This window comes from Lonchura striata, chromosome 22 (assembly GCF_046129695.1).
Source record: "Lonchura striata isolate bLonStr1 chromosome 22, bLonStr1.mat, whole genome shotgun sequence".
NCBI classification, from domain to species: Eukaryota; Metazoa; Chordata; class Aves; order Passeriformes; family Estrildidae; genus Lonchura; species Lonchura striata.
In genome coordinates, this window is record NC_134624.1 from 11,095,545 (window position 1) to 11,118,788 (window position 23,244).

General features: G+C 51.7%; 1 protein-coding gene across 5 annotated transcripts in view; it reads left to right on the forward strand.

Moving 5' to 3' along the window:
* The window catches only part of MVB12B (multivesicular body subunit 12B), a 58,126-nt gene extending 35,082 nt beyond the window's left edge, over positions 1–23,044 (forward strand). For all 5 annotated transcript variants that reach the window (XM_021543739.2, XM_021543738.2, XM_021543734.3 and 2 more), the window contains 3 exons: positions 12,898–12,953; positions 14,268–14,327; positions 18,522–23,044. In XM_021543739.2, the coding sequence (XP_021399414.1) occupies positions 12,898–12,953; positions 14,268–14,327; positions 18,522–18,608 (203 nt within the window). In that variant the 3' untranslated portion in view covers positions 18,609–23,044. The remainder of the gene's footprint in view (positions 1–12,897; positions 12,954–14,267; positions 14,328–18,521) is intronic.
* The last annotated feature ends 200 nt before the right edge of the window (positions 23,045–23,244 follow it).

Consider the following 23,244-nt stretch of genomic DNA (forward strand, 5'->3'; position numbering starts at 1 on the left):
TTCCTGAATCTGAGATTAAAGTCAGCCTGTTCTTTACCCTATTGCAATTTCCAGTCTTTGGACTAAGAGACCTGGATAATCTTCCAGCTATGAAAGACTCTATTAATATCCAGCAGTTCAGGGAGCCTGGAGTCTCATGTAAAATGCTGCAGCTGCATATTTCAGAAAGGGAAGTGTGTTACTTAATACTATACTTAAAGAGATTCAAAAAGTGTGTTTCTTATGACATGATCCCTTCCATGATGTACAGACCCTTTCGGTGTGCTTTGTCAGCGTGCCACACGTGTTACCCAGGCTGTGCTGGGGCAGCAACCCCAAATGGGGATGATGGAGCCATGAGTTCTCTCCCAGGTGACATTTTTAAGACAGACAATTTTTTGATGAGCCTGCTGTTGTCCAAAGTGCCATTTGTTGTTTTCCTCTGCTCCTGCTGTGTGCTGGCAGGGGAGGCGGAGGCCCTGGCTGGCTACTGCCCTGCCCTCGCGGTGGTCCCGGCTCCCATGGGAGCTGTGTCCCCTCCTGCTCGGGCACGTGGGCTTCCCCCATGTTCCTCAGCTCACACACCACCTTCCACAGGGGCTGCTCGGTCTCTGCTGAGAGGATTATCTGCCTGTAACCCTGGACCATACATTATGTATGAGCAGCTGGACTGGGCACAGCTGTACCGGGCACAGGCTGGTGGCACACCCGCTGCACCAGGGTGACGGAGGGGTGATCCCTTGAGGTGACATGGATCCTGGGACTGTGGTGTCCTCACCCACAGCAGTGCTGGGTGAAGGCCAGTGGCCGATGGAGGGAAGGGTGATCCCTTGAGGTGATGTGGATCTAGGACAGGGGTGTCCTCACCCACAGCAGTGCTGGGTGAAGGCCAGTGGCCGATGGAGGGAAGGGTGATCCCTTTGAGCTGTGTGGATCTAGGACAGGGGTGTCCTCACCCACAGCAGCGCTGGGTGAAGGCCAGTGGCCGATGGAGGGAAGGGTGATCCCTTGAGGTGATGTGGATCTAGGACAGGGGTGTCCTCACCCACAGCAGCGCTGGGTGAAGGCCAGTGGCCGATGGAGGGAAGGGTGATCCCTTGAGGTGATGTGGATCTAGGACAGGGGTGTCCTCACCCACAGCAGCGCTGGGTGAAGGCCAGTGGCCAGTGGAGGGAAGGGTGATCCCTTGAGGTGATGTGGATCCTGGGACTGGGGTGTCCTCACCCACAGCAGCACTGGGTGAAGGCCAGTGGCCGATGCAGGAGGATGAGCTTGCGGGACTGGCGCCGTTCCCATGGAGCACAACCTTGGGGTGGCCTGTGCTGTGTTTGTTTTGGTTTGCTGAGTGCCGGAGTTTAATTTTTTTTAAATGGGGAGCCGCTCAGAGGTTTGGATATTTAAACAGTTATTAACCGAATGACAATTAACAGATTGCAGAGACAGATTTTCTTTTCAAAACCTCCAAAATTGAGTACAGTTTGCAAAACTATCACAGCATAGTAATGACAATGAATTTTGATTTCCCGGAACTGATATTAGACTCCTTATTAAACTATGTGCATCTGCTTTTAATTTACTCCAAATAATTGGAAAATGCAATGAAGCTTTCCAATTAAAGCTTGGCTTTATGCTGTTTAATAATACCCCCCATAATATTATAGCTTATGAAGTGACAGGTGAGTTGGTGTATGAATAAAACATAAAGGCAGCAATAAGGGACAGAAAACCAGAGACAGTTGTTGGGGATTTTAAATGCTGGATGTAATTTGCATATATTAATCTCTTCTTTTCAGCCTTATCAGGCATTCTTCAGTATTTGAAGTTAAAATAGCATTGACAGGCAGGAGTACGCTTAGTTTTTTCAAGGATTTATTACTTGTATAATTTCTGATCTTTAATAAGCAGATATGACTGATCCTCATAGTTCTATAGAAATCAGTTAATTGTTCCAGATGGCGTGTACTGATTATGCAAAATTACTTTTCACACCATTTTTTTTTTTTTTGATGGAGTTTGGAGTAAAATTAAATTTTTTATAGCCTTCTTATCATGCTGTTTTACAGTGGGTTTTGCACAGAAGTTGAATTTAATCTACTATATTACATTGACCAGCAGAGTTATTCTAATATAGCATTCTGTGATTTGACAAAGAATAATAGAACACGTTGCTCATTGTGCATTTCTGTGCTGCTAATAAAAAGGAGTTGCAGTGCAGCAAACCAGGCTGTTATTTATGAAGAATGTTTGATTCGCGCAGTTAAAAATGCAAAACTGTTACAATGAGATGTTTGCTCTTCTGGATAGAAGGCTTGGGCAGAATTAATGTAAATAGTCTTGTTGCTACAGATTTCATTGAATAAAGCAGGAGTTTATAATGCCTGGTGTGGCTGGGCGGGACGGCACGGGGAGGAGCATCCATCCAGCAGCACGTCCCAGCTCTGAGCAGGAGATGTCACTGGTGTTTTCCCTGATTATCAGCATCCCAATAGCTCAATGGCATCATTTCATAATTGAAAACATTTGTAAAGGTTGTTTGTCTTCATTTATCTAATGAAAAGCTGGTTATACAAAATAAACCACACACAAAACGCTCTTGCTAATAAGTTCATAGCAGTTTGTTTTGGCAGTGACTCGGTTGTTTGGGGGAGGTGTGCCGTGGCCTGGCTGCAGCAGGGCCCAGGGTGGGTGCCAGCCGTGGGCAGAGCAGGTGGGACAGTGCCATGGGCACTGCTGCAGGCCTGGCCACAGGTCCTGTCGGGCCCTGGGTAGTTTTGGTGGGTCCCAGGCTCCGTTCTGCTCAGCCTCGGGCTGGGACCCGCCTTGGGGCTGCCCTGCCGCCAGCCCCAACCTCTGCAGAGGGCCAGAGGGCCACTCGGGGCCAGGCCCAAGGCAGCTCACTGATCCTTGAAAAGCAGAACAGCAAATGTGTAAAAAATGACCTTATGGTTAATGGATAAGTGGGGGCACCACAAATGGACTGTTATGAAGGGTGCATATTTTTAACTCAATAGAAAAAAAAGATAAGTGATTAAGTCAGCCATTAGAAAGCTCAGAATTTCTCCCATCTCCTCCTGAATTAGAAAATTGTTTTGTGTATTCTTTTATATGTACATATAGATATGACTGTATAATATATATGTAGACAACTCATGGCATTAATCAGAAATTATTAAAAAATATTTGTTCTAATGAAGTAATAATTTGGTAGTAATGTATTTAATCAGTGTAGCTTAAGGCTAAATTAAGTGGACAGACTTTATATGGATTCTCTAATTTTAATCTTCAAAATGCTATCTAATGTCTCATTAAGACTTTCATATAATGTATCTTAAGTACTGTCGTTAAATATAGTTTAGGGAGATGTATGTTCAGATTGTTCAGATATTGCTTAAAGATGTTTTAATAGGCCCATTTACTCTGATGATATTAATGAGCTCTTAACACATATTAAGCTTCTAAAACTAGTGGTGTCTCCTTGCAGTGAGCAAATCAACATAGGAATTGTGGAGGAATTGGATGTTCCAACAAAGCCAGTTTTACAGGGACTCTAGGACCTGGTTCCATCCCTTTAGCTGTGTCAGCACGGGGCGGTGTCCCCGCTCCTGGGGCAGTGTCCCCTTTCCTGGGGTGGTGTCCCCTTTCCTGGGGTGGTGTCCCCACTCCTGGGGCGGTGTCCCCTTTCCTGGGGTGGTGTCCCCTTTCCTGGGGTGGTGTCCCCACTCCTGGGGTGGTGTCCCTGCTTGTGGGATGGTGTCGCCACCCCAGTGTGTGCCTCGGGCACATGGGTGCCTTTGCGAGAGTGTCTCTGCAAAGGTGGCTTTGCAAGGGTGGTTCTGCAAGGGTGGCTCTGTGAGGGTGGCTCTGCGAGGGTGGCTCTGCGAGGGTGGCTGCTGCATTGTCACATCACACTTCAGAGCTGCATGTTGGGAACTGGCCAGGCCCATCTCGGGGTCTGTGACATGTTACACACATTTGGCTGCATATCTGTTACAATAAACAAATCAGATGGGTTAAAGGAAGAGCCAAATATGGGCCTGTGTTTAGATAAATTCTGCTTTTTGATCATCTAAAGTGAAGATGTGAGAGTTGTAATTAAGATAATAAAAACTGCTCATTCTCTGTTGTCACTTCAATTCCAACTCAGAAAGTTATTGCAAAGAAAATTCTCTGGTTTCATCACTCAGCTCTTCTTAACAAATCCTTCTGAGTTCAGAGAGTTTTATAATTACTAAATTGGTTTGTTAGAGGGAGATAATAGCAAATTTTTTCTTTTCATAATTGGACATTTCTTCCCTGTAGGCTAATGCAGGCGCAGTGCTCACATACACAATGAGCTGTGCTTTTGGAAAACCGTAACTGGCTAATAAGTGCCGTGGTGTCATCGGAGAGTAATGGTGTGCTGATTAGCATAATTAATGACAAATGGTGGTGCGGAGTAGGTGGATTGGTTTAGCGGATGATGAATGTGCTGCGCCAGGGCTCGGCCGTGTCGCGGCAGCGTGGCAGGCTGGCAGTGTGGCAGCGTGGCAGCGTGGCAGTGTGGCAGTGTGGCAGCATGGCAGTGTGGCAGTGTGGCAGCGTGGCAGTGTGGCAGGCTGGCAGTGTGGCAGCGTGGCAGCGTGGCAGTGTGGCAGTGTGGCAGCATGGCAGTGTGGCAGTGTGGCAGTGTGGCAGCGTGGCAGCGTGGCAGTGTGGCAGTGTGGCAGTGTGGCAGCGTGGCAGCGTGGCAGCGTGGCAGCGTGGCAGGCTGGCGGTGTGGCAGCGTGGCAGTGTGGCAGCGTGGCAGTGTGGCAGGCTGGCAGCGTGGCAGCGTGGCAGTGTGGCAGTGTGGCAGTGTGGCAGGCTGGCAGTGTGGCAGTGTGGCAGTGTGGCAGCGTGGCAGCGTGGCAGTGTGGCAGGCTGGCAGCGTGGCAGTGTGGCAGTGTGGCAGTGTGGCAGCGTGGCAGGCTGGCAGCGTGGCAGCGTGGCAGGCTGGCGGTGTGGCAGCGTGGCAGGCTGGCAGCGTGGCAGTGTGGCAGGCTGGCAGTGTGGCAGCGTGGCAGCGTGGCAGGCTGGCGGTGTGGCAGCGTGGCAGCGTGGCAGTGTGGCAGTGTGGCAGGCTGGCGGTGTGGCAGCGTGGCAGGCTGGCGGTGTGGCAGCGTGGCAGGCTGGCAGCGTGGCAGTGTGGCAGGCTGGCAGTGTGGCAGGCTGGCGGTGTGGCAGCGTGGCAGGCTGGCAGCATGGCAGTGTGGCAGTGTGGCAGTGTGGCAGTGTGGCAGCGTGGCAGCGTGGCAGTGTGGCAGGCTGGCAGCGTGGCAGCGTGGCAGTGTGGCAGCGTGGCAGGCTGGCAGCGTGGCAGCGTGGCAGTGTGGCAGGCTGGCGGTGTGGCAGTGTGGCAGGCTGGCAGCGTGGCAGTGTGGCAGTGTGGCAGCGTGGCAGCGTGGCAGGCTGGCGGTGTGGCAGCGTGGCAGGCTGGCAGTGTGGCAGTGTGGCAGCGCTGCCATCGCCCCTGCCGCCGCTGTCCCTGCCCGGGCACGGCTCCCCGGGCCCGGCATGGGGCTGGCACGGAGCCACAAGCAGTCCTCATCCTCTGAGGGCCGGGCCATGCCAGGCACTGGCCGTGCTACAAGATGGGCACATTAATCTGTGATTTGATTAATCAGGGCTAATTTACATTCACAAATGAGACTGATAAAAATGGAGTTACCTTTTCACCTTAAGGAGGAGGAGGGATTATTTCTAGGTTGTCTCTTTTTTAAGTGATAAGCAATTCTTTTACCAATAAGGATGAAAATACTTAATTTGCATTAGCAAAAGAAGCTAATTATTATATAGTTAATTAGCATCTGGAAATGAGGATTATCTTAATTACAAAGCACAGTTTTCTTAATAGCTACAAAACTGTAAGTTTGATGTGTGTAGAGATTGGTGACTATTATTATGTAATTACTGATCATATTAATGGTGCAGTGTATTTAGATATAATTTGCATATGCAAATGAAATTTACCTGATAGAAATATGTGGTTCCAGTAATGATGTTGAGCACTTAAAAATTAAATCGCATTAGAAGCTGTGGATCCTGTGTGGCACAGTGGATCTCCTCCTGCAGAAGAGCTTTCGGCTCAGTGGGGCTGTGGCTCTGTGCCTGGCTGTTGGCACGAGGAGGGCACCTCCCCTGGCCTTCAGCCCCCAGCCACGGTGTCAAGGGCTCTGCAGCACTGAAGGCCTTAGCTTTGGGTGTGTGTCGAGGCTCTTCTGGCTGGGTGAATGCTCCGTGGGAGGGTGGGAGCGTATCTGTGCATCAGTGAGCTCCAGGAAAGAAGATGGGTATCCCCCCATCCTTCCTGGCCATGCTCGGGATGAGTTTCTTTCCACTAACTTGCAGGCATGCTTGCAGAATGGAGAGCATGGTGCTGTCAGGGCAGCTGACCTAGCTTCTTTCTCCTGCTTTAATTGGAAACACAAAGCTGCTGTGTGTTAAAAATAACTTGAGTCTCTTAGACCAAAACCATGTAGAGAGGACCGTGCACTATTGTCTCCCCTGGGAGTCCTGTGGGACAGAGGTTGGTCACCCAGTGCACTGCTGGGGAGTGTGGGGTGCTGCTGGGCAGGATCACAGCATCATTGCAGGTGTGAGCAGCTGCCCCTGGCAGTGCCCTGGCTGCTGTCCAGAGTCTGGGGAGCCTAGCTCTGCCACAGTGGCACAAATCCACCTCACGCCGTAGGTGGCTCAGCTGAGGAAAAAGCTTCCGGGGCCAGACTCTGTAACCATATGCAGCCTGTGGATTTAATACCCCCTGCCCCTGCCCTGCAGCACTGGAAGCCGTGTGGATGTTTCTCTCATCAAGCAGCAGGAATTTACAGCTGCCGGCCAGGGAACACTGTGGCCATTGTGGGGCTGCCCGAGATGCTTTTTGCAAGTGCTGCTGCAGCCTGCGCTGCCCGGCCACCGTGGCAGACAGACATTACATGTTTAATGACTTCCAAGGAGTCTGTCATTACAGCCAGAGCTGAAGGGAATGGAAAAGTGTCTGGGTTTCTCCTCAGCACACAGCCGTGAGCGGATGCTGGAGGAGTACCTGCCTTTGCCTTTCCTTCCCTTTGCCTTTGCCTTTCCTTTCCTTTCCTTTGCCTTTGCCTCTGCTTTTCCTTTGCCTTTCCTTTGCCTTTGCCTTTGCCTCTGCTTTTCCTTTGCCTTTCCTTTGCCTTTGCCTCCCCATCTCTAAGCAGGCCCTCTCCCAGCTCAGCCGCTGCCCCACGCGAGTGCCCTGGTTTGTATCTGCTCTGCTCTAATTAATTAAGGGTTGTGGCTTGGAAACAGCACATGCTAAGGTGTGATCTTTGAAGTTTAGTGTGGTGCAGAGACTTCAAAGGGGACATTTTATTAAAAAATAATAAAATCAAGAGCTCCTAAACACTTGCAATTTGAAGAGCTTGTTTGAAGTCTCTCCATGTTCTCTGGTGCTGATGGAGTCACAGTGCTGAGGTGCTCCTTAGGCGTCACCATGCAGTACTTAACCTTCACTTTATTTAAAAAAGAAAATAATCAAATCCAGGGGTACTTTTTCAAGTGTTTTTGTGGCTTGATCTTAGCAGTAAAGAACTAATTGTGCCATGTCATGAGCTATGCAGGAAACAGAGAAAATCAAGGCTGACAATCAAATTAGCAAAAATGAAAATGTAGTCCAGGTCTGTTTTTTTAATCAAAGTCATTTCAAGAGGAACAGGAAAGCTGTAAACCTTTCCCAAAGCAGAGGCTCCTTCCCCAGCCCAGGAGGCCCCTGCTGTCCCACTCAGTGCAGCAGTCATTGGGTGGTTTGGTGCTGCTGCCATCCTGCTGCCTGGCCAGGCCGGGGCACCGGGCACCAGGCTGGGCATTCCCAGCTGGCTGTGCCCTGCTGCCTCCCTGCCCCAAGACAGCCCTGGGGACAGCTCCTGCTGCCCAGGAGCCGTGGGACCTGCAGCCCTGCTGCCCCCAGAGCCACATGAGGTCCTCTGGGGCTTTCAGGAGCTTGGGCTCGTGCCTTGGGCAAGCAGAGCTCAGCCCTGCAGCCCTGTCTGTGTCCCTGCCTGTGCCCCTGCCTGCACCTCTGCACTTCCTTGTGTGACAGTACAACATGCACGTTGTAGTTGGTGTCTGCAGCTGGGGAGCACAGCTGGCACAGCTGCAGGTTCCCTGTTGCAGCCGGCTTGGCAGGAGCTGTCAGGAAAGGCTGCTTTTGGTGTTGTCCCTGAGGCTTCACCATCAGTGATTCAGTGTGGTTCCATATGGGCCTTGGTGCACTGTAGCACAAAGAACACACACATTTACTGTTCAGGTTGCTGTTTAGATCTCTCTGTTTAGAAATACAGGAATAGGAGGCTTAGCATCATGGAGAGTTGGGTTGGTTTGAAAAGCTCACACCCTTCTCTGGATGCATTGCAAACTGTTTGAAAACATTTCTTCATAGATCTGAGTGGTTTTCCCTGTACTCAGGGTGCAGCATCCTGCGTTGCCCTCCATGCACGGGTGCACAGCTCAGGAGTGCAGGGCTCACACCGGGACATGTGGTGGGAAGCAGAGGGTGGGAGCCAGGGCTGTGTGCTTGGCAGGAGCTGCAAAAGGGCACCAAGGGCAGGTGGCCTGGCTGCAGCCTGCCCTGGATGGCACCATGCTGTGCCACCAGCTCCCCGTGGCATGTCCTGTCTGCTGTGGGTCACCTCAGCTGAGCCCCAGCCCAGCCCCACGCGGGGGTGTGCTGCTGCTGGAGACAGCAGTCCCTTGTCCTCGCCAGGCTGGGCACACGCTGCTCGTGGCTGTGCTTTCCTGCTCCAGTGGAGCAGCCTTCAGAGCTCCTGTGGGCTGGGGCCCACCCACCGCTGGGCTCAGTGGCCCTTCTGGTGGGCACCTCTGTTGCCCACACCAGACAGGGCTCCTGTGTCCCTCCAGCCTGACCAGGGCTCCCCTCCAAGTGCTGCTGTGCCAGAGCTGCGTGCCAGCCCTGATTCTCAATCTGCTTTCGGAGTCCTCTGGTGCCATTTAGCTGAAAATCAAGTTTTCTCTAAGCAGGGGAGCTCTGCTGGTTTTGTGGTGTTGCTGTAGGCTGGTTTATGAGATATTCTTCTTGGTGAAGGATAAACACTCTGTTAGCATTCAGGTCTGGGGAAAATGGGAACAGTTCTGCAGCATTAGAGAAAGGCCTTTCTAAAATCTAAGGTCATTTAAATTTTAAAGGTGGTAGTAGTGTACTCAGTGTTGGGCTTTTTGTTGGTTTGGATTAACAGTTCTTCATTTTCAGTCATGCAGGAAAACAGTTTGCGAGGGATTTATTTATTTATTTAAATATTTTTAATATCAGAAATTGAAAATTTAAGTGTAAAAGGCTGTGCAAAACCAGCAATAAATAAATCCAAAGCTATAAAAGCTTATGGTGAGAATTTAATGCAGAAACAGCTGTTATTTCCTTGGGAGTTAAGGTATATAAACTCTTTGGTGGCTGTGTATCCCCACAATCGTGGTGTGAGGAATTAGCGCTCACTGCAGTGTGCAAACGGAGCCTGCCAGGCTCTGAGGCAGCGATTCATCTGTACCCAGGAGTTAAATATGACAATGTTAGCATTTTTCATTTCCCTGACGTTACCATTAATAAAGCAATGATCCAAAAGAAGCTTTGCTGAGTCTGTTCTTTATGCTTCCATCACTCACAACTAGATAATTTCACACAGGATCGTTTTTAAATTAAATGACGATAAAAGCACTCTGCTGTCCTGTGCTCACTAGTTCATAGAAGTCTATCAAGTCATTAATGTGTCATGACAAACTGTGAGTTGGATACAGGAGTAATTAATTATTTGCATAAATAACAGGTTGAACTTGGTGCTTTCAGCCACAATGACACATGCGTCACATCGTGGGCATCCTGGGGCCTCTGGCAGAGGTCACGGGAGGGCGAAGGCTGAGCTGGCACACGGTGATCCCACTCTCACACGGACAGCAGCTTGGAAGCTTTTGTGTTTCCAAGTTCTTCACTGATGGTTGCTTCAAGAGAACATCTGATCTTTGGAGCATTAGTGAACAATTATACAGATTTTCATAATCACCATTAATCACCACATATTTTTCAAGATAATTACAGCAACTATTATTTAGATTTCTCTTTTATGTGCACATTGTAGAAAAGAACAAGTGCTTATTACGCTGGGTAGTGTAGAGAACTACCGTCTGAAGTTCTTTGTCATCCAGAAACTCATTATGTTAGCTGATGCTGCCTGTGAAAGTTCGTCAGCATGTTTAAATTAGGGTAGCATTGGCAGGTCTGATTATTTAAATCTGGTAGCTTGGCTAAAAATATAGTTATTCAAGAAAGATGAATTACTAATTTGACAACTGAGATTTAGTCGGAGTCTGCAGCACAGAAGGCAGCATCTCTCGAGTGCTCAGAGAAGGGTGACAATACTTGCACAGATTAAAGAGAGGATTTCTAAGCAAGCTAGCAAGTTGAATTATAGAGCATGCCTTGGTGTCCTCCCCACTAGAGCCTGAGAGCAAGTCTTGGTAAATTAGAGTGAAGAAGTAGCCACCAGGTGGAAGCCAGTGGTGAGTTCCAGTGGTCCTGCTCCGATGAAGGGGCATGTCCACTCACTGCAGCATCCATCCACTCCTGCTGCCAGGGATGCATGGCAACACTGTCCTGTTTTGGCTGCTGGCTCCTTTCAACTCTTAACTAATTGCAGTGCCTGAGTTAATTAGCTGTGACCCTCAGGAAGGAGCTGATCCTGGGAGACAGCAAACAGCCACTGCAAACAGTTTTCCTTCTGAAGCCCCATTTTATTTTGTTCCATTTTGAGGGAGAAGAGCACACCCTTGAAGTCCTTGTGAATGTGAAAAAGCCCATCTGGGGCAGCAGCAGTGGGTGTGTCATCCTGTGAGCAGGGGACCCACAGGTGAGGTGGGGGGCACAGAAGGGTCCTGCCCCCACAGCATCTCTGTTGTTCAGGACGTTTGCTCAGCCAGGGAGGGACTCGAGGGAGCGCTGCTCCCCGTGCATCTTGTCTTGGGGGTCCCCACTGCCTGCCTGCAGCCCCTTGGGTGGCCAGAGGGCTCCTGGAGCCCGACCCAGCCACGGGGCAAAGGGGTGAGGGCTGCTGCCCTCCTGGTGCTGGGGCAGGCAGTGGCAGTGGCTGCCCAGGGCTTCGTTTCTGTGAAGTTTCCAGAATTGGTGGTATTTAAACCCCCGTGACACCGGTGCCTGGCTGAGAAAGGAGACGCTGAATGAGCACCTTGTTTTCTGCTTTCTGCCTTTAATGCATTTTAGCAGCAGGCTGGTGACGGGCCTGACACGGCAGCTCCACACGCGCTCCCGCGCTTGGGGAGCGCAGCATTAATAACACACTTCCATGCATCGTGCCATTTTTAAGCATGATCGTTATGATAAAGGGCATATACTTAATTACAGGCCTGCTTAATTACAGCTCTGTGGAAGCTCGTTTGTTTAGGAGCGTGCTAATTGCGCTGCGGAGCCCTTGGCTCACCCTGTTTTTATCTGCTGCCGTGCTCTGGCTGCGGAGTGCCGGGAGGGCCGGGGCCGGGGCTGGGACGCTGCAGCCACAGCCCCGGAGCTCAGGCTTTAGATTACTTTACAAAAGCTGGCGTGTGGCTGATCAAAGGGGCTTTCTGTCCGATAACAAGTGCAGATGGTCTTTCAGGTTTAAAACTTCCTGGATTCGGTGATGCTGCTTTTCATCTGTTTCCTTTTGTTTTCCTTTGCTCTGTGGCTGCCACGCAGCACCTTTGATAACAAAATTACTCCCGTGGAGGGGGTTTTATATTGAAAATAGACAAAGCAAATGTAAAAGGCTGAGTATTCTTAAATGACCCTTGTTTAATCACTGACATGGTAACTCGGTGGTGCTGTAGAAGTTAGAAAAAGCAGACAGAAGAGCACCGGGTTTGTGCGCACAGATTGTTTCTGAAAGAAAACCCTATTTGAGGATCACTGGAGGACCTATCAGGGCTTAAATTTGCTCTAATTTGAAGCTTTATTTCTTTCAGAGTTGAAATTTAAAGACTTCAGATGTTAAAGGTGTAAGTGCAATAAAGGGGGTGTATCTGGAGTGTGACCTGCCCTTTTCAGTCTTCTGTGCAAATGGCTGTTACGTGTTTTAAGTGTCTCCCTTGTACTACCACATCTTGTGGGAGGCTTCCTGTGACATGGTGATAGCAAGACACAAACACTGAACATCATTGCACTAAGACAAATATACAAGATGGTATAAAGGTAAACAGTGCTCTGAGTACCATTGAGGTTATGCTACAGAAAAAGCTGGGCCATGTGACATGAGGCGGTGTCATGTCCTCATATCTGTCTTCATATTCCACTGGTTTACATCCTCTAGATGTGGTTTGCAAGTGTTTGAGCCACTGTTCACTGTTGAGTTTACACTAGCAACAGCCAGGCCAGGGAGGGTGCTTGGCCCCAGGTATTTGTCATCATCCTACGGAGGTGGTGGCAGCTTACTGCCTGGTACACAGGTGGTGGTGTTGACTGCTTTGGGGGCTACAAGTCCCCTGAACCAGTTGTTCCTTATTCTCTTGCTCAAGTGCTGAACAGGTTTGGTGAGGAGGTGATAAATAGAAATGTGTCCTTCCAGTTTCAAATACTGTCCTGCTTTGCCAGGTGCACAAAATTGGAAAATGCAAAACTGAGGCCGTGAAATCCTATATGAATAGAGCAAGAAGAATTTGTTGAATTCCTGGCTTGGTAGGGATTGACCCAGCTATGTCTTACATGGAAAGAAACCACTGGCAGCTTAGAGGGAGAAAAAGGCTGGCAGTAATGTTTGGGAGCAATCAGTCATGTGTCAGTGCTGTGACTACTTGATCTGTCACTGGGAATGTGTGAAGTTGCATGTCAGAAGGCAGCTGGAAACGTCACTTGTGATGTCTTGTCCCTTTCAGCAATGGATGGAGTGCCTTTCATGATTTCGGAGAAGTTTGCCTGCGCTCCTGAAGGGGTGAGTTGCTTTTGTTGTTCCCGCAGTGTCTGAAATCCATCGTTTCATGGGGAGCAATCACAAAACATCAAGACAAATTACCTGCTTCTGGGGTAATTCATAGCCAGTGTGGGCCAAATACACACCCAGTGCTTGAGGTGGGCTGAGGTTGCATGTCACAATAGCTGCCTGTTAGATGGGAAAGGCTTTTGCCAGATTGCTGCTAAAACTGAATTGTCCTGAGATTTCAAGGTTTATTACCATCAAAAATAGGAATGGCAATGGGAGTTCCTGGTGCTGAAAGCATTTCTATTTTCTTAGCTTAGACTGTAAAGAAAGCTGCAGAGGTGGAGTTCTCCTGCATTTACCTGCTGTGAGGATGGCATAGTGCCAGCAGCTTTACTGCTTCCTGTTGTCACTCCAGAAGTTCAGGGCATGGTAGTGGCATGGTGCACTCCAGTGCCACCAGCTGCCACCAGGGTCCTGTTTGGCCGTGGGTGAGCTGGAGAGGGTGGTGCCTGCTCCACAGCAGGGCCACGCCAGCGGAGCGTGCACCAGCACGGGCAGGGCACGTCTGCTTCCCCAAGCAGAAACACTGCTGCTGCTTCACAATGACCTCTGGCTCTCACTGGACCAGTGCTTGTTAAGGTTGATGATCCGGAGCTGAAGGATTCAGCATCCCACTACTAGTTCCCGAATCCATCTGATCCTAAAGCAGCATCTTTTTAAAAATCAAGTTACAGGAAGCTGTTAAGGCAAACACTGGGCCATCAGCTGTGTCTGATTTTTCAGTAGTGCTCCAGCTTTTTGCTTTCTTCCTGCTGACAGCAGTTTTTCACATCCCTTGCTTTCTGAGAGGGTTGTTTATGGGCCATTATTCCCAGAAATCTGAAGTCCCTGCTGCGAGGACAAATGCAGAGAGATTAGGTCGTGCTAATCCTCCCCGCGGATCCTTTAGACACCATTGCCACCATATGGTCACTTTGGTCAGGGCTTCCTGCAGCTGGTGCTGCTCGCACCTCGTGCTGCAGCCACAGAGCCGCAGCCAGTGCTGGAGACCCGTCCTGCAGTGGGGCGGTGGCAGAGCAGCACGAGGTGAGTGTCAGCTGCCGTGCTGGGGGAGAGCAGTGTTGAAGCTGGTAGCCCCAGCCACCGTCTGCTGTTCCAGTCTCCTACTGGAATGAGGAACAGGACTGTGCCTGTGTTTACAGATGGTGCCTCTAAATCTCTAGTGGTGGAGTGTTTGCCAACTTGAAACAGAACAAAACAACAAACAAACAAACACACACCCCCTCCCTGACCCTGAACTTGACATTTTTGTTTCTTTCTTGCCAGATGCAGCCGGTTGATCTCTTGGGTATCACAATCAAAACCCTTGCAGAAATCGAAAAGGAGGTAAGTAGCCTGCCAGGCACTTAAAAGCAAATCACAAGGGCTGTGTTCACTTCTCTTTAAGAACCCTTCCCTTATGGAAAATACTTTTCTTGTCTCTCCCAAGTCACAGAGGATGGATAAAGTCAAGCAGTAAGCCCAGAGTCAGGGATGCCTTCTATGATCTGTGATGAGTGAAGACACTTCAGATGGTGAATTTAATGGCAAAGTGTGGGGCCTTCTGTTTATTTCCAGATGTCTGTCTTGGTTAGCCTCTCTTTCTCAGGTATTACCAATACATGGTAGTGGCAGAACACTCTTAGGTGCCTCTTGCATGTCAGGGAGGCAGATGGACCTGACTCAGCAACGTCAGGTAAACATCTTAATGAGCTTTTAGTTTGCTGATGCTGGGAAGTTGTTGCTGGGAGAGCTGGGCTGCACTTGAGTGGGAGTGAATGTTTGAGGAGCGCAGGGAGGAGGCCGCCACCAAACCAGGGGTGGTTCTGAGGGAGCGTTCTGGCACACACACGTGTGGCACAGTGCCTAGGAGCTGTCTGCTCTGCAAAGGGTGCTTCACATCTGAACTCTCAGGGTAGGAAAAACTTGTCTCAGCAGCACATGCTTCTTCAGGCACCATTGGTCACAAAGGCCTCCTCCTATGCCATCTAGCTGGGTTCAAGGGAGAGAGTGAGAAGATGACATTGCAAAGCTGCCACATTCCTCAGAGTTTCTCCACTTCTTCATTCCAGTTGAGTCCAGTTGCCCAGATCCACCCTCTTCTGCCTGAAAGTTTTGTCCGAGTGCTAGAAGATGATCAGGCCCAGTTGCCAGGGCTTTTGCAGGTGCCCTGTGGGACTGCAGTGGCTGCAGCTGTGGATCTGAAGGTGCTGCCTGCATGGGCGCTGGCTGACAGATGCACCCACGGCCTCAGGCACTGCAGTCTGCCACGTGGCACACGTGCCACCTCTCTGCTTGGGACTGCCTGTGTCTGTCAGGAGGGACCCTGGCAGCAGGGGATGCTCAGGGCTGGCAGCCCTTCCACGTGCTCTTGCCCTAAGCTGGCCAGGGAGCAGATGGTCCCTTTGGCCAAAGGGGAATCCGTGTGGTGCTGAATTCGCTTCTGCATCGTCTCTGTGTGCTGCCTGGTGTGGGAGAGGTCTGGCAGCTTGGGGGCTGCCTGGAGGGGCTGGGCTGCACAGCCCAGCAGTGCCCTTGCAGGCCTGTGGGGTGGGGGGACACCAGCACTGGTGGGCCAGGGAGGAGAGGCCAAGACCTGCCTGCTCTCCCACAGCTCCTGCTCTGTAGCAGGCTGGTGCGTTCCAGCATAATGAAAAGTATGATTATGCAGCCCATATTCCTTGATGAAGCATCTTGTCTGCACATAGAGAGCTACACATATAAATATTGTGAATTTCGGCATGGCTTTATTTCCCTTGCAAGCAATAGCACCATTACAGCAAATCTTCTGGATATCCAAAGCAGCCAGAACATTCTCCCTGGAGCAAGATGCCTTGCAAAAAATATTCCCAGAGAATTCCAAGAATTACTGCTCTCTGTCACCACATTTGCAGATGTATGCACCCATCCTCCAAGCTGCAGGCAGCTGAATTTCAGGACTCTACCCTGTCAGGAAAATGATGGAAATACGTGCAAATCCTGGTCTGCACCTGAACTGCTCTCGTTGCCCCAGGATGGCACAGCTGTGCCCGAGGCTAGAGTGCACAGAGAGCTGGGCTATGAAGAGGTGGTGAAGTGCAGGTGTAAGCAGTGCTGTCACTTCAGGGCTAATTTGGTGGATGTAGGACGGCCAGTGCTGCTGCCAGGTCTCCCAGCAGGGCTCTGGGGATTTGTCCTTCTACCCCTGTCTGTCCTGGGTAGGGTAGAGTCATTGGGCAGGCACCTGGGCAGGTGCAGGTGATAGCAAAGGTGGTGGCACTGTCACTGTTCACAGCTCTGGCAGATGCTGTGGCAGCGAGGGCAGCGGTCTGGCCGCTGGCAGGGTGCACCCTGTCTTCATTTGCACTTGGCGTGGTGTAAAAAGTCTAGAGAGAGTCTAATTAGTAAAAGGAGCATCCAATATTCATCATTCCTTTTAAACTGATAAGGAAGGCAGTTCATTTAACCACTGAATTGCTACAAGTTTTCATGGGCTGCTTTTTGCAAATATATTTAATGAAGAAGTTGTAAATCTAGAAGGGCTTAAAATTTTAATTTTACACAGAAATATTTTTCCTTGTTTGCATGTTTGTAGTCAATTCTCCTGAGTGCAGTCACATGAAATGTTCTTTAAATGAACATATTTGCTAACTGGCATGATTTCAGATTTTAAAACATTGGTTCCAGCAATTAGGAGTTTCCTCAGTTCCCCAATGACTGGAGAGATTCGTCTTGATTATAATTGCTCTTAGCCACGCATATCTAATTTGTGTCTTTTTAAGTGTTAATTAGTAAACAGTTTGAGCTGACATCTTTATGCGTTTGGGTGTTGAAAAATGAGGCCTATTGCGTGCCAGCGGCTGCAGCATCGCGACAGGGAGGTGCAGCCCCGGGGAGTAAAGGCCTGGTACAGCCCTGGGTACAGGCTGGTACAGCCTGGGTACAGCCCTTGGTACTGCCCAGGTACAGCCCAGGCACACCCCCAGTAGAGGCTCTGGTACAGCCTGGGTACAGCTCCAGTACAGGCTCTGGTACAGCCCCCGGCACATCCCCGGCACATCCCCGGTACATTCCCGGTACATCCCCGGCACATCCCCGTCCCGGCCCCGGTAGATCCCCGGTACATCCCCGGCCCGGCCCCGGTACGTTCCCGGTACATCCCCGGTACATTCCCGGTAGATCCCCGGTACATCCCCGGCCCGGCCCCGGTACATCCCCGGCCCGGCCCCGGTACGTTCCCGGTACATCCCCGGTACATTCCCGGTACATCCCCGGTACATCCCCGTCCCGGCCCCGGTACGTTCCCGGTACATCCCCGGCCCGGCCCCGGTACGTTCCCGGTACATCCCCGGTACATTCCCGGTACATCCCCGGTACATCCCCGGTACATCCCCGGTACATCCCCGGCCCGGCCCCGGTACGTTCCCGGTACATCCCCGGTACATTCCCGGTAGATCCCCGGTACATCCCCGGCCCGGCCCCGGTACGTTCCCGGTACATCCCCGGTACATCCCCGGTACATCCCCGGCCCGGCCCCGGTACGTTCCCGGTACATCCCGGGCTGCCCCATCCCCGCCCGGCCCGGCCCGCCGCGAAGCCGCGGCGCCCCCTGCCGGCCGCTCTCGCGCTCGCCGGGGATCGCTTGCCGGGGCCGGCCCTGTGTACTCGGCAGGAGCGGGATTCCCGTGGCTCAGCATCGCCCCGGTGTCCTCCCGAGCCGGCACCAAAAGGTGGAATTGGCACAGCCCTGGTACAGCTGGCACGGCCCCCGCACAGCGGGCACGGCCCTGGGCCAGGTACCGGCATGGTTGATGGTTGCCCCACCTCGCTGGCAGCACATCCTGTGTCCCGGTCCGGCTGTGAGGAGCGCACAGGGGGACGCGTTTGTGACATTCCGAGAGCCACAGATGTGACACTGGAGATGCGCGGGAGGAGAGTCCGTGTAGGGGGCCGTGGCAGTGGGTGTGCCAGGGTCGTGGGCTGCCCCGCGGCAGCCCCAGCACGGTGCTGCTCTCGCCACCCGCCTGCCAGGGGAAAGCCGCCGCTCCCGCGGCCTCTCCGGGGTGCCCTGGCGGCGGCCAGGTGGCCGCGGGCCGGCGGGCGCGGCTCGCAGCGTGCCACGAGATGGCACTGCTAGAGTGCACTGCGGGCTGCGAGGGATGGCCTCGGCTCGGGCTGTCCCCTGCCTGCAGTGACATCGTGCACGGGGATCTGTGTATAGGGATTTTCACCCTCTCGCCAACTAAAAATGTTAATTCTGGTAGCGGCTTGTGTAAACTTGCCAGGGGGAACGTTTCTGACTAGCTGATTTATGGGCAGGATGAGTGTGGTCACGTTTGTGTCAATGCGGGGTTTCGGGGCAGGGGGTGAGCCCTACCTGGGGAGGTCACTGATGTGGGGTCAGGTGGTGCCAGCAGTTCACCTGGCACGGCTCTGCCTGGCCCGGCAGTTGTCAGGCCCGGTTTTTCTCTCATTCTGCTTCTGACGCTGTCCCGGCGCAGGACGGGCGGTGCCGTGTGGGGGTCAGCGCTCCAGGTCCCCTCTCTCTGCTTTGCCCCACAGTACGACTACAGCTTCCGGACGGAGCAGAGCGCGGCCGCCCGCCTGCCGCCCAGCCCCACCCGCTGCCCGCCGGTCCCGCCGTCCTGAGGGCCCGGCCGGAGCGGCTGTGCGTGCGTACTACTGAGCGGGACACGGACACGGCGATGGAACCACCCGGCGGGCTCCGTGTCCGGCCTCCGCCACCACCCTGCGCTGCGCCGCCCCTGCACACGCCGCTCCGCCCGGGCACCGCGGCCCTGCCCTCGGCAGCTGCCCCCCGCCCCGCTGCAGACCCCTCTCCACGTGAGTACGGACTGAGCACTGGGAGCCTGAGGCAGCCCCTCGCTCATCCCCACTTGGTAGCCCTGCTGCAGGACAGTCACAGAATCCAGAGCTGTAGCAAACCCCTGCAAACATGGCCAGGAGCTTGCGGAGCATCGAGAAATCCCTGAAAGGAACAATGAAAGGCACGGCTGGGTACTGCCACACGAGCAGCTGTGGAGCTGCTGGGCTCTCCACCCCTTGCAGCAGGAGGCTCCTGCGCCACTCGGTCCAGTGCAAAACTCAGCTGCAGTGAATGCCAAGCCCTCTGCCAAGGTCTGGGCACAGAAGTTCCGCTGTGGCTGGATCAGTCTCAGATCAACTGTGGTCACAGGATTTGCTGTAGGCTGCAGGAGCCACGGCCCCTGGCTCTCCCTGGGCACTGGCAGGGCAGGCAGGGTGCCCAAGGTGCACGCAGGTCCTGACATGAAGCACCTTCGCTTTGCACAGTGTCCATCTGTCCATACGGATCTAGGGCAGCAAGCATCCCGTGTTTCTTCTGGATGGATGCTGGCAGCGACACCCTGGCAGACCCTGTCTGTGGCCCACTGACCCTGGCCAAGCTGCCTGTGGACCTGCTGACAACTGGGATGCCATCACCTGCCTTTCATTGAGACAGCTCTCTAACTGTTCCCATCTAGCTGCTAAAACAAAAGAGATGTGCCTGTTTCCTGGGCATTCATGGGGAAGCACTGAACACTGACGTGGCACAGGATGAGAGTGGGATGCATTAAACCCTGACCTCTGCCTCCCTGTGATCGCTGACCAGGCTTGCTCCCAAGCCAAATGCATGTCTTGGAAAAGTCCATTGCTGTAATAAGTTATTTACAAGTGCCCATCTGACTCTGTGCTGCTCTTTCAAGTCTCTGCTGTAGAACAAAGATACATCATGGCAGCACAATGGCAATTTTGGAGTAAGAGTTAAAATGTACAACTTTTTGTATTGTAAAATACTGATTCCCTGACCCCACTGAAATGCAATTGCCATGGTAACAGTGCTGTTGCTCTCAGCCTGGGTCATACTTGTGCCCTGACCGACTTTGCACTCCCTTGGATTGATCTGGCGTTTGCTAGTTGCACAGAGCAGTAACTAACAGCAGTTTTTGTACTGTCGGCTAATATTTTTTATTTGCGCGTAAGTAAAATAATTCTTGTCCAAAGATTCATTGGTTTTAAGGCACCACACTGTATTGCTGGGATAAAGAGCACAAAATACATTTGGGACAGACTTGAGTCCAGATCTTTGCTTCAGCTTCTTCCAATCAGGTAAATAATTTTCTGGAGCTGCGTCTGCAGAGCGGCCATGTGGTTGGAGAGAGAGGCCAGTTTGGTAGCATGTACATTGTTTTTGGGCAAAAGAGTTAAAGCTGTGCACCAGCTCTGGAGCCCTTGGGTGACCCCCTGGAAATGCTCGTTTACTTGGAGCTCACACCACCATTTTTAGTTGTTATTTATCCTGCAGTAAAGAAAAGCCAGACCTCACTGCCAGGCTTCACAAAGGCCAGATTGATGATGCCGACATCGACAAATGAACATACCATGGCAGCTTGGTCATTCGGCTCAGGTTCACTTCAAGTTCAAATCCACTCTATGCCGTAGTGCTGTGCCCATCTCATCCATCTTTTGTCTTTCTATTTTTCTGCTTGTAATTTGTTCTGTAGTTTTCTGTGACATCCGTTTATAGCTTCTCCTGTGGCTCAGTGGTCACAGCAGGTAGGCAGGAGCTATCTGCAGCAGTGCGTTCCTCATAGCTTTGGGATGAGAGCTGACCTGGCTGTTCATGGTGGAGGAATGGGGGCTGTGGACTAGCACAGGGTACAGCACGGTCTGCAGAGCTGCAGGGCAGTGCCTGCCACTGGGAGATTGAGACAGCTGCCAGGAGTCCCTCCTGGACCCTCCTCTTCCCATGAGGGCAGCGGGGGCTCAGCAAGGAGCAGGTTCTGAGAGCCACCGAGCCCCACAGTCTGTGCCACACTCCCTGGGTATGTCTGGGAAAGTGGGTGCAGAGCTTCAAGCCCATTATGTAAGAGAGAATCAGTGCTTTAGTATTTGTACCAACTGCTGGGTTTGCTCAGCCTTCTTGGAGAAAACAAGCTCAGCTTACTCTGCAGTGACCTACAGGAAACACTGGATACTTAAAACACTGGCAGGATACGTGGCTGGGACAGGCATCTACATCTTCAGGATATATTTGTATACTTACTTCTCCCTCTCTAACACTGGGCCAGCAAAGCTGCTTCAGGACTCGCCTGCCAAGAACCTTGAGAGATGAGTTTGCTCTCCATGGTGTGGTCCTGCACCACGGCGCTGCAGAGAGAGCCTGTTTGAAATGCAGAGACAGGACAGATGCAGTTCCTGTGGGGCAAACATAGTGAAGGTGTTCTGAAAAAAGAGCTGCACCTGCTGAGAGCCAGCTGAGCTCTCAGCCCTGCTAGCCACAGGCTGGAAAACTGGGTGATTCCAAAAGGGAGAGGGCTCAGAGCCAGTGCTTGAAGGCACAGTGAGACACTGTGCAGGGTGGTTGACTGTGTCAACTTCTCAGCCCACTGATCAGAGGAAGCTTTTTTTATTGCACTGCTCATTTCCTGAGACCAGGGGTGTCAGGTCAGCATTTCCACTGCAAGGTTTTACTGGCTGCTCCGTAACTTTTGTACTCATGGCAGCAAGGCTGGTCCTTGCATCCTTACAGTGAGTCCTCCATGCTGGCACATGCCATGGCCAGAACCAGCATCTCTGCATCTCCTTCCCTGTCCAAGAGGTGACTGTGGAAGAATTGGCCCAGGCAGGAAATGTTCAGGGAGTCTGATGTGGATGTTGTCTGGCTGTGGAGAAGCCTTCTGGAGCATAAGGGGAGGGGAGGAGTTAGTGAAAAGCAACAGAAGTGAATTTGCAGAGCTTTACCAGATGTTCTTGGCTACCTTGCCTGAATTTGTAGAACAAAACTGGTCTCTAGGTAGTTTAAGCTTGTGGCTGATGGAGAATTTAGTTTGCCAAATTATTACACATCTGCAACAGAGACAGAAAAGCAGCAGTGAGGGGTTTGCTTACTGTAAAATACGCCTTCTGATGTGAATTCCTAGTGACACGCTGCCTCCTGGATTCCTCACGGCAAGAAGCCACTTGTGCCGGGGTGACTCGTGGCCATCCAGGCCAGGCTGTGCTGTCTGCTGTGTTGATCATGGAAAGGCAAGAAGTTAGTCCAGAAAGTGATGTAAAGTGTGAACTTCGTGATAAAATTAAAGTGTGAATAGTTGTAGCAGGTGTCTTCCCTTATGGGAGCACCTCATATCTGTAGTTCCATAGGAGTAAACAGTGTCAGACTTTTCCTGTGACTGTCATTGCGTGTCCCCACGGTGTTTGCTGAGGTTTCCTGGGAGCCTCCTGTGCAGTGGGAGGTTGTTGGTAGTCTGTAGCATTGGGCTTGTTTGGTTCCCACCCACCACTGCTCCCTTAGTGTCCTGAGCTCTCCAGACTGAACCCCATGCTGCCGAGCCTGGAGAACTCCTGTCCTGGGCACTGCACATGCCAGGTAGGTGCTAGTGGCAAGGGCATGCCTTGGCACCTCTTCTGTGGGGCCCTGGAACCTCCTGGCAGGAGGGAGAGTGGGACAGAGCCGGCCGGTGCTGTGCTGGCCCTCACCTCCCCAGGTGACTCTGGGTCTGTCTCCCCAGGTGTGCCCCTGGAGCCCCAGGAGCCTGGAGAGCTGCTCCTGCTGCTCCCAAAGGGCAGGCACACCTTGCACACCCACAAGATTACCTCAGCCTTGGAGCCTTGGCGAGAGCAGGAGCCCCTGGCAGCAGCGGGGCAGCCGGGGGCTCGGGCAGCCCAGCCTCAGCGCCCGGGCTGAGCTGCAGGCGGGAGAGGCTGCTCCTCTGCTCACGAACCAGCTCTGTGAGGTGCTGCTCGGTTCATCCACCACAGGGAAACCAAACACTTGGGGTATTCTGGTCATTTGTTGTGAAATTGTTTCCTAACAGCAACAGGTTTAAATGTCATCGTACAAATGGCAGAGTGAAACCTTTTATGCAGTTGCAAAGTGGTTTTCTAAAATGGTTGGGTTACTGAAAGTGATTTTACTGTGCATTAATCTTATGAATGTTACTATGTTTTATATTTATTTTAGATGACCCTCCTGTATTTTACAAAGGGAAATTTCATTGTGTGATAACTCTGTCTGTATTCTTAATATAATTTGTTAAATGAAACTTGTTTTAATCAGATAATTCTGTGTGCTTTTGTGTTTTAATTTTCTGACTGAAACAACTACCTGGATTGGAAGAGTGAAATACAAATGTGGCAACACGATCTCCCATAGGGAACTTGCTCTTGTTTGTGGGCTTTTTTCATTGGAAATTGGATCTAAAAAGCCTCGGAACATGTGTCCAAAATGTCTTGCTCTACAGGTATGCTGCACAGTGAAAAC